The 10,498-nt window shown below is 46.4% G+C and overlaps 3 protein-coding genes across 3 annotated transcripts; 1 reads left to right on the top strand and 2 right to left on the bottom strand.

Annotated features, from left to right (window-relative positions):
• Positions 1-3,454: 3,454 nt before the first annotated feature.
• GGS25DRAFT_473447 (uncharacterized protein) lies at positions 3,455-4,633 on the top strand. The gene is made up of 2 exons (XM_049259532.1): positions 3,455-4,021; positions 4,120-4,633. The coding sequence occupies exons 1-2, from the start codon at positions 3,849-3,851 to the stop codon at positions 4,370-4,372; spliced, it is 426 nt and encodes a 141-aa protein (XP_049119575.1). The 5' UTR covers positions 3,455-3,848; the 3' UTR covers positions 4,373-4,633.
• A 390-nt stretch (positions 4,634-5,023) lies between these two features.
• Positions 5,024-5,986, bottom strand: GGS25DRAFT_517704 (uncharacterized protein; the record flags this gene model as incomplete). The annotated part of the gene is made up of 2 exons (XM_049263423.1): positions 5,024-5,292; positions 5,356-5,986. The coding sequence occupies 2 exons, from the start codon at positions 5,984-5,986 to the stop codon at positions 5,024-5,026; spliced, it is 900 nt and encodes a 299-aa protein (XP_049119574.1).
• A 1,222-nt stretch (positions 5,987-7,208) lies between these two features.
• Positions 7,209-9,079, bottom strand: GGS25DRAFT_473446 (Phox-like protein). The gene has a single exon (XM_049259531.1). It carries the CDS (start codon positions 8,823-8,825, stop codon positions 7,728-7,730), a length of 1,098 nt encoding a protein of 365 aa, XP_049119573.1. The 5' UTR covers positions 8,826-9,079; the 3' UTR covers positions 7,209-7,727.
• Positions 9,080-10,498: the final 1,419 nt, after the last annotated feature.

The following is a 10,498-nucleotide window of genomic DNA, read 5'->3' as shown; positions in this document are numbered from 1 at the left end:
AGCCCTACACGAACCCAACCACAGGGTAAGTACTGTAATAGGTATTCGACAACTTGCCAAGCTCGACATCCGGCTCAACCCAACCTGTAGTATCAGGAGACTCGGAACCAAAAATCGGCAATCGACCCCCCATCCGCGCGCTAGCTGCCTATAATTGTAATGGGGAATCAATATATCGAAGGGCCAATCATGGGAAGCCGTTTCTTAACTCAAGGAAATACGCCTTCTTTGAGACGAAGACCCTGATTTTCCCAAAACCCGCCAGCACATTCCGTCCTTCCTCCCTTCTCCGGTTACCTGCATGTGTGGGATCTCGGCCTCGAACCCACACCACCCACGTTAGCTAGTTAGTTTCCTCCGATGATCTTCACGGCGACGGGGGGCGGCCAGTGTCTATAACTATTAGGTAGTAGTATGTAGTTGAGCTATCGCATAGTCTGGGTGCAACAAGTGACGGAATTATAGGTTAGCCCGTTACGCCATGTTACCCTCCATCCTGCCACGATGCCTAGGTAGGTAATATTCAGTACACCAGTTGCCTCCACGCTAGATTTAACATAGGTCACGAGTGGAGATTTGTAAGATTTTACTCTGTATACCTATCCATATCACCGACGGTTGGTCAAGTTCATTAGATCGCAGTAAAGAACTACTGGAGTTGCAATTCCCTTATGGTCATAGTCTCTCTTGTCGTTGGGCAGGCAAGGCGATGTCCTCGCAAACAATCAATCAACCAACAGAGTTTCAAGAAACTTGTCCACGAATTATCGATCCCCTTCATTCCTAGCTTGACGTTCCTGTCACCTGTCTGAGTACCACACCAGCTACTCGGGCCGCATGCATGATAAGCCAAATTTACATATATAGGTACCCAATCTGGTAAACCGTAGCATTTTATGTTAGTGCCACCAGCGTCTTGGCCCTTCCGCCTCGCACCCAATGAATGAGCCGCCGATTAAGTAGACACTCCATTTTCACGCCGTCAACGACTATCTTTCAGCTGTTCTGCCTAACCCGGAGAATTATTCTAGAACTCTCTTTTCGACCATTGTGTGATTCGCAATGGCGAGAGCCGCGCTCCCACTAACCTAATAGATGATCATTGTCGTGTTCGTCTTAGTTACACGTAATAAGTTGTATGTACAAGTTTTAGCCTGCTCCCGGTCTCCGAAGATTGTCGGGCGATTTGATAATGGGCTGGATTCGGGGAAGTAGGTTGGCGAATCTATTTATGACAAGTTCATGCCGGTTAACAAGATCATCGCGGCATGTGTTGACACCTCCGAGCCGGTGTACTGTAACTCCGGAGTTTGAGTCGTGTCTTAAAACGAGAGAATTCGTTGTGGAATTAGGTAATTAGGTACCATAACACTAAAACATGCAACATTCGATGTGAATGTACTAGGCTTGGATCAAGAATCCGCCGGTGACAGAAGTGGATATTAGGGCTTCTCGTGTGCTGAAGCCCCGAATACCGGTGTTCTTCGCGCTGATGATGTCTCGGTCTCCATAGATATCCTCTTTAAATCGTAGAGTTATGCTGTATAATGATTATGCCATTAGCTAGTGTGTGCTTTCTCTCATCTGCATAAACGAGCATTTGTTTGTTAGGTAATTGCATCGTAGGTAGCTGAAGGTGTCGATTGATATTAGTGGTTCGTGCAATAAACCCCCACCCCCTTTTTGTCTCATATGCCCAGGTGCACGACACTTCAGGAATTATAGTATCAAAAACATGATCTCAGAGAATGAGGAGCCAGTCCCGGCTAGTATCGATGATTTTTAAGTAGATAAAGGCGTCTAGATGTAGATACTCTTGTAATGCGTTCGTTACTAGCTCAACAACCTACTACCTACCCAGCTCTTACCCTCGCCTTCAATATCAGCCCCTATCTATGTTCGGCGCTATTCAATAGGATCGTTCATAATATCATCTTCCAGACTAACATGAAGAAGACTTTCCTCACATTGTCCTCCGCGTGTAGGCGCCCACCAGCGGTATTCATTGGAAGATATGATAACTGCCTCAGATGTGTTGGTTTCTAGCTGGCTGTGCCTTACGCTCAAACGACGCCGGAAATGTTGGAACCTCTTTATAAATCCCCAGCAAGGCTGATCATGGGCTCTCTATTTATTCAGGCAGACATATCTGCAATGTTGGGTTGAATGGCGATGACAATTCCGGCGTCGTCCTTGACGTACCCAGGGTCTGGACCAACCCAATAGTCACGTATCTGTCCAGTATCACGTTAAAGCCCGTGACCATCAACGAGATTATTGATTTTTAGACTGGCAGCATATCTGGAAAGATTTCTGACTTCATAGAGAAGAGTAATCTCTCCTTCCAGATTCTTCCTAGGCATCATCATGCGATTCGATCTCATGATCCCAGCGCAATGCGCAGTCAACTTGCATGTCCTACGTATTGGGCTATGTCAATATACTCGAGGCCAACATGACGCTACAAGAGGCTATAGGAAAGTATCACAAGCTCGACATACTTGTCAGCTTCTAAGCTGGCTATATCACAATAGGGCTTCTCCATGCCGAGTGTCCGGCAACGAGGCCTAAGGCTTTCGACCCCCTTTTAACCCCAACCCCAACCCCAGGATCTTTCACTACCAATGGCACGATAATCTAGCACCATCGAATGTTTACTAAAACCCTTCGGGTTGAGTACGTTGATAGCTATCTGCGTATTCTGATGCATCATTCGGTTCCTAGTCTTACTGACTTGATGCAAGATACCTATACGCAAGATATGGCTACAGCGTCTTTCCTGCGGCCTTTTTGGTCTTCATCCTCGGAACCAGGGGCTATGAGGGATTGTCTTGAAGGCAAGCATAGGGAAGGATTGTTTAGAAATAGTCTGGAAAACTTATGGTGGTCTATTATTCTGACGAATGTTTTCCATTCGTATTTGTTTTGGCTATCCAGGTTGAATAGTTACCTAGGTTACACATTTCTTGCCACGTTATAGGCTTCCCGTGGCAAGTGGGTTTATCGCGTATGGCAGGTTTTATACTACACTTAACATGACCTTAACATACCTACAAAGGTACTCGATCAACAGGCATTCAAATACTTGCGAAACTCCATAATGCTGTATCCTGCTTGACCATTTGCGGAGGAAGGCATCCTTTTCAGTTTTACTTAGAGGGACGGAGGAAATATCCAAGGTCCTACGCATACGATGCTATCAAAAGTACATTTGGGTAGAGTTAATTTATTTATGATGATATGTATTCGTTGTCTATGCCCATGGGAGATAGATCGGTGACAGAAGGTGAATGAACTTGAAGCTCGAAAACAGGATATCTTGGCACACTTATACTAGGGTGCCGTCGGCGGAGCTGTATTAGGGAGGCCTTGCACAGAAAAAAAAAGCAAGAGTTGGGGGCCGTTTATTGTGATACTATACTCAGATGATATTGATATGTGATATAATCAGCTAACTACACATATGGTATAGATGTTAAGCCGATAAGTACCTACCTAGGCAGCCTTCCCCAGTTGTAGACCTTGTCCCTGTCAATAAGGACTGGGTACTAAGTCACACCTCTTAAAAGTTCACGACGGTGAGATCCATCTACAATCCTTTTTAACGACTTTCAAACATTCAGATATTCAAACACTCCCAGGTTTGTTTGATTTTCTGAACATCCCTCCCAGGGCGACAAATAACCCATAATCCACAACATCCAATATAATAATTCTTATACCCAACCACCCGAATTAATCATTTTATTCCCTTCACCACCCACATATTTGTTTTCTCCAAACCACAACGTCGTCAACGTAATTATAAGATAATACCCCGCCACGCACCCCGCCTCACGCAGATCAGGATGGCGCCAATACTATGGACGGACAAGAGCGAGCGCGATTTGCTCCTCGCAATCGTCATTACTCATCTCACCCAGCAGAATGGGACCGATCTGAAAGTCAGGATCAACTGGGACTCTGTGACTACCATGTTGCAGTCTTTTGGCTATGACAATGCTACTAGCGGTGGTATTGGGTACGTTATCATCATCGTATTCCATGTCGCCTATGAAGTGCTAGGTATCTGATACCTTGGTATATACCTACCTACTAACCATAACTTCGTGTTCCTAGTCAGCACCTAACCAAGAAGATCCTCTACGACTACAAGCAAGGTCTCAAGGCGGGCGACACCGAAGCCCCAACTGTCAGTACGGGTACAGCCGCTTCTGGAACCCCCAAGAAACCCCGTTCGCGCAAAGCTCCTACCAAGCCGAAGGGTAAGGTCCAACCTATTTATTACTCCGACGACGAGCCCATGACACCAAGAAAGAGGATGAAGGGTGTCGATCATGACATGGACAGGGAATCTGAAGGCGAGGTTTAAGGATGTTATCAATCACCTAGGCTAGGTAGTTATGGAGCTTGATGTATAGCCTAGCCTCACCTTCGCAGAAGTCATATTGGCACGTGACTAGGTACAGATGAGGAAATCATGTATTTACTAGTCAGTACTACTGTGTAGTAGGAGTTCCTACACCTAATCTAGTACCAAATATGGCAATAGTGGTGAAGAGTACCTAGTTTGTAGCCCATGAATCTCGCCTGTAATATGCCCGGCTGAATTGATGTACCAATCCAGATGACACGATGCGATACTTCTAGCTGCGCATGTGAATAACCCCATCCCTTCCAGCGCCTTAGAATTCCTTGTGATTCCTCCATCATGCTCCTCATGTGCGACGCCAAACGTAATGCCACATATTCCCAAGTTTCCTCTTTGCGGAAATTCCGGAAGCCAACGCTAATCTCGACTCATTCGGCGCGAAGAAGCCAAATCTGACATCTTGTTAATACACCAAGACTCTACCCGAGGAAGAGTTGGGAGGAGGGCATGATACTAACCAAGAGAAAACCGGAAAGGGATATAAAATACTAGTAAGTTTCCTCCTCCACTGCGAACTCTAGCGTTGGGTGTATATGCCGAGTGTGTCGAGAGTAGTATATCGATATTTAGTTGTTTTTTCTATGCTGGTACTCAGAATGGGGTGTGGTCCTCCTGCCACTTGCATCCAAGACTCGCATCCATAGGATGATGTATTTCCCATGGCTCCAGCGCACCTTTGCGATGCTTCTGGCTGCGCTTTCCAGCATCTGGGCCTGGCTTAACCAGTTTGCCCTGGCAGCAAGTCCAGTAGCATGTGTCGACCCAGATACGGAATTCACCCAGTGTGAGCCTGCCCGTGTTAATGGGATCATCTCCGGCAGCGCCTCCACCGCCCGAGATGTTCCAGTTCCTCAGTTTGCCTATATGGTTTACATTAGCGGTGTTCTCTCTTCTATCTTTTCTCGTTACAAAAGGTTGCTTACCTGGATGGTATTGGCAGGGGCCGTGAGAGCAGGATCTCACAGACTTGTCGCAAGGGCAGGGTCTTGCAGTAGGCATATACTTGCTATTACAATTCTGGCACGTCTTGAGCATTTGTGAGGCCTTGCCGGGTAGGGCGTGGAAAGCTGCGATTCTAGCAACAAGTGCCGTGTAATTGGTCTTTGCCAAGTGGTGATTGTGTTGAGCGTCCACTATCTGATCCCTGCCGACGAACGTCTTTAAGAGTTCTTGGGGCGACAGCTTCGGATGTGCCATTTGCTGGATGAATTGAAGATGCTGGAACAAGTCCATCTTGTCGAAGTCGTGAATGGCAAGGCTCAGGAAGTTGTTGGCAGCTTTGACCATGGTGTAAAGATTGGCTTTACTGACGGTAGGTCGGCCGCCAACGTGGGCGGTTAGGCTCCAGATGGGATCTATTTTTCCAATGACTGCTGTATTGGAGGAAGGGTCTCCTTCGGGATCTGGTGTGGGTGTTTGACTAGTGGTGGTATTTGGCTTGTATCTTTGGAACACCATCTGCTGAATCATACGAAATCTCTCCTTATGTCGTCGTCGATCGACGGCAATCTTCTTGGCTTCCTTTCGCAACTCGGTAGCTTGCATGCTCGCCATATTGTTCCAAGTCGAATGAATCGAAGAAATGAAAGTAGTTTGGTTGTTGAAATGTAGAGAAAAGGTTGAATGATCACCGAAAGTAGGTTGACGGTGTCGTAGTAAGAAGAGATGACCGGTTGTGTGCGAAGAAGTGTCAAGTTTGATTTGAAGATGGGAAACCTTGAGGTCAAGTTTTATGAATATTCAAGGTGCAAAAGACAAAGTTGCCAACTGTAGTGCGTCTGTTAGATGGAGGGGTATGAAGGTGGGCAAGAGGCAGATGGAAAAAAAAATGAAAGATTGAAGTTGTTGGGTAGAGGAATATTGGGAAATCAGGTTGTGTGTGCGCACCGAATTTTACTACAATGGGAACTGAGAGTGACTCAGTGATTTTGACACCATTGACTTTGCAGGTTGAATGGAATATTGCCGAACAGCTGGTGGTTATCGCGTCGCGTTGACCGTGACACCTGGGGCAATTTTCTAATATCTTTCCGTCGCTTATTGTTTGCCCAACCCACGTGTGATCTATTCAGTACTTATGAGTCCAAGAAGAAGGTTGGTGGTGATTTTCGTTTTAATTCAGCATCTTCCGCCTCCCATTACGAGACTGGTCAATGGTGATGGATGTAATCTACGCCATTCCAATCATGCAACAATGGTACAACAATGGTACATTGATATTAGCGCGTCTAGTAGCACTGTGTGTCAATCATGTGAGTTAATTCTTGAGTAGTAACTATGGCTACTTGGGATCGGATTCGGAGTATCTGATTTCCTTGAATTTCCTGAATAATAGATACCTTAGGTATGTACAATTCGTACATTGATACTAGGTATCGAGATTTCTTGGAAATTTCAGGGAACGGTTCAGTCCTCGCTCGTTACACTTGGTACCCTAATCTGACAGTTTTTGCCAATCGTCAACCCCAACGTCGCACACCTACCAAGTAGATAATACACATCAGATCTGGAGATTTATGGCGTTATTAATATGAGAACCTCAATGACTACAAGAGATATGGCAAGCTATCATGACAACAACTTGATGCCTTATGTTCAACGTAGCAGAAGAGGTTCTCGATGGGCCAGACCTACCGAGCTGTATAGGTGACTTGAAGTCGATCCAAGCATCAGGAAAGAGGTTTCGATGACCGGATTGTCATCTGGATTCCCTAATGGAATTGTAATGGGCACAACGATTGGATGAAGCGTGTAGAGCACTGTGTAGTATGGTATGTAGTTGCTCAAGGGTAGTCACGTGACCTTACTCTAGCTTATGTAGGCCCAAATACACTGTGCACTGTATGCACACCCCAGGTAACACTATGTACAATTTCGATTCTATTGGATATATATCTCATGCTGGAACTAGATGGTATATTGTAGTACAGCAGCCCTCACCCCGTAAAATCCTACTTTATACTCCATGATACAAGATGACCAAGCCGGCCATCAAGACGCGGCGGAATAATGGTTCCGTTTCTACCCATTCAACCCAACAAACTAATGCGTACTCCCCAACTCGGCCCACTAGGTAACGTACATATGTAGTAGCATTCCGCGATTGTAGGCGAGCTTATATACTACAGGGATAGTACGCGTATCCGCGCGCCTAGTCAACCTTCGCCAAGAGGAATACAGCTTCGATACACCAGGTAGTCCACTGCAAGATGCCCTGGATAAGCCACATGGCTCGAAGAATGAATTCGACTAGGAGGAGACATCCCTTGACTGCTGATCCGACGGTTAAGTCGAGTCAAGAAATCTTCTTGGTTCGGTTTTTGGCGACATTGACCTTGCCGCTTAGGATGTCTGCTTGGTTGTTGACGTGATCTAGCATCTCAGTCTGTTCCTCGACTTCGCGATGGATCGCCTCGGCCATCTCTCGCTGCTTTCGGATGATCTTGGCGAGATCATCCACATCTTGGTCTTGCTCCTTCATCATCTGTCTCTGCAGCTGCACCACCCCCTGATTATCTAATTCTCGCGTACGCTCACTTTCTGGCAATGGAGCGCCTAGCACTCTTCCACGCGGCTTCGGTCCACTGCCCATCAATGCCGCCTTATCAGCAGCTGAAGGCATGCCCCTTTGCGAGGCTTTCGCGGCGGCGGATACCGACGTGCTCAGCCTATCTAGGTCCTCCCTTTCGACCCGCGCAGCCGCGAGCAGATCTTTCCGCCGCCTGATTTCACCCTCGCCCAATCTCTTCGTGTCCTGCATTACCCTCAAGCCATCTCCCAGAACAGTCAGCAAGGAGCCGGCCCTAACCAATGCCTTCTTAGCAGCCGAGCCAGCTTCGAGTGCTGTAGAGTTATCCGTCGCGCTGTCTCTCTTGGCCAAGAATCGCCGCGCCTCCTGAAAATCCCTTTTCATTTCCCCATGTAAATCGAGCCACGTGCCCGGGTCCTGGGAGGCGGCGGCATTAGCGGCGTCTTTGTTGGCGATACCATAGCCAGCTCGTATGCTGGCCGCACTATTGCCAGTGCTACTCATACTCGGTAGGTTGAGGAAAGTGCGCCAGGCTGGCGTGTCGCGCCATCGTCGATCAGGTGATTCTGCGATAGTTCGGAGATAGGATTCGAGACCACGACGACGATCCTCGGTTAACTCGGGAGAGTTGATAGTAGATTTAAACCATGATTTCGCTGGTAAGGGAGCAGGCGGTGGAGAGCCGACTAAGGAGGTCAAGGCTTGATTCAGGGCAACAAAATCGGAGTACCGCTTCTGTACAACGAAGGTGCGTAGAGGTAGGCGTAGAGTAATGTTATAGAGGGTATACGGCTTGGAGTTATCGGTGGGAGAATGGAGGGAAGTTGTCGGAATGGTGATCTCGGCGGGCGGTGCCATACCCATGAAGTTCAAGGAATCACTTTATTATGAAGAACGGGAGATCTGCTGTAATCACTACTGACTGGTGAAAGCTGAAGTTTGGTTGTGCCCTTGGGCTTCTTTAGATTGGTAATGCACTAAGGTAGTTTATTTACCTACCTACGTATCTACATACATAGGTGATTGTTGGATGATACAAGGAATAGAATGGAATGACGAGCGGTAGGAAATTAGCTGCTTAGGTAGGCAACGAGAAGCTTGAAGCACGAGACACGCGGTTGCACGGGGTGCACGGAGCGCATAGGCGCATGGGATCAGGTGGGGGCTTTAGAGTACGTAAGGTGTAAGGTGTCTTATTTGCATATCTAGTTATTACCTACATACGAAGGTTGTGGCCAAAAGTTTAGACCGTGATATACCTCAGCCCCACAGTGCGCCACTTTTTGAGGGGTATTTTACTCCTCCTACCAACTTTTTATATACGTACGCACTTTATTCTTCACTTTTACTATATTATTAAAGTTTGAAGCTACTCGTAATGGCTAGAACTAACCAAATCGATAACGGGCTACGCTTGCAAGCCCTTACTACATACGGCCAAGGACATACTCGCAGGTATATTCTAGAGGAATTAGGGATATCCTCTTCAACACTATCTAAAATTATTCGCAAAGCCCAAAGCCGCGGTTACGTTATTGGTGGCCTTGCTCTTCTTTCGTACGTGGTAGATGAGCCACGAGCTGGCAGGCCTTCTAAAGTAAAGGCTAAGGGAAAAGATGTCGCTACTGTTGTTAGTAAGAATGGCAGGAGTAGGAAGTGGTCTACCCAACAAATCGCCGACCAAATTAACGACAAAGCCACTTCAAAAGACGATACTATTTCCCGCCGAACCGTCCTTCGTTGTCTCAAAGCATATAAATTCAACGACGTCAAATACACCACCAAGCCTGGCGTAACCAACGGCCAAAAGGTTGTCCGAAATAACTTTTGCGTATACATTAAACATTAGACGGCCGAAAACTATCGATGGATCATCTGGAGTAATAAAACATCCGTACAACTTAATAAATCCCGCGGGCGGCAGCGAATATGGCGACAGCCGTGGGAGATTTACCATACGCATGCTGTACAAAAACGTTGGAAAAGCTTTCAAAAGTTTATGTTTTGGGGATGTTTCTGCTACTATAGAGTAGGCCCTTCCTACTGTTGGCCCGTACAATCAAAAGAAATGAAAAAAAAATACGATGCGATGATGAAGCGATACAACGATAGGATGGAAGCCGTTGCTAAAATACGGTGGGAAATCAACGAAGAAATACGACGCTCAAAGCTACGATATCCAAATAAGGGAAAGAAGCCAGTATGGAAATTTACGGCTCAACGTGGTGCTCAAACCAGAGCTAATAAATCCGGTGGCATCGATTGGATTAGGTATCGAGAAGAAGTCCTAAAGCCGTTATTCATACCTTTTATAACGCAGCTCAAAAAGGACTATCCTAACGTGCCTTTTATTACGCAAAAAAACAACGCTCCTTCTCATACGTCACGATGGTATAAAAAGAAGTGGGAAAAGGCCGGGATAAAAACATTAATATGGCCTTCCAACTCACCTAATCTATCAGCTATTAAGCCGCCATGGTTTCAAATAAAAAAAAACACAATAGATGGATTCAGGTCTCAAAAGCGTCAAATGTTAA

The sequence above is a fragment of the Hypoxylon fragiforme genome, assembly GCF_022984875.1.
Source record: "Hypoxylon fragiforme strain CBS 206.31 chromosome Unknown GGS25scaffold_2, whole genome shotgun sequence".
NCBI lineage: Eukaryota > Fungi > Ascomycota > Sordariomycetes > Xylariales > Hypoxylaceae > Hypoxylon > Hypoxylon fragiforme.
The sequence above is the reverse complement of the archived record's forward strand: the minus strand, read 5'-3'. Positions and strand labels throughout refer to the sequence as shown.

What these genes read in the sequence shown, in the direction of transcription:
- GGS25DRAFT_473447 (XM_049259532.1), top strand. Translation starts at nt 3,849, where the DNA reads ATGGCGCCAATACTATGGACGGACAAGAGCGAGCGCGATTTGCTCCTC. An exon ending in GCTACTAGCGGTGGTATTGG is followed by an intron (nt 4,022 to 4,119) that starts GTACGTTATCAT and finishes TCGTGTTCCTAG; the next exon opens with TCAGCACCTAACCAAGAAGA.
- GGS25DRAFT_473446 (XM_049259531.1), bottom strand. Translation starts at nt 8,825, where the DNA reads ATGGGTATGGCACCGCCCGCCGAGATCACCATTCCGACAACTTCCCTC.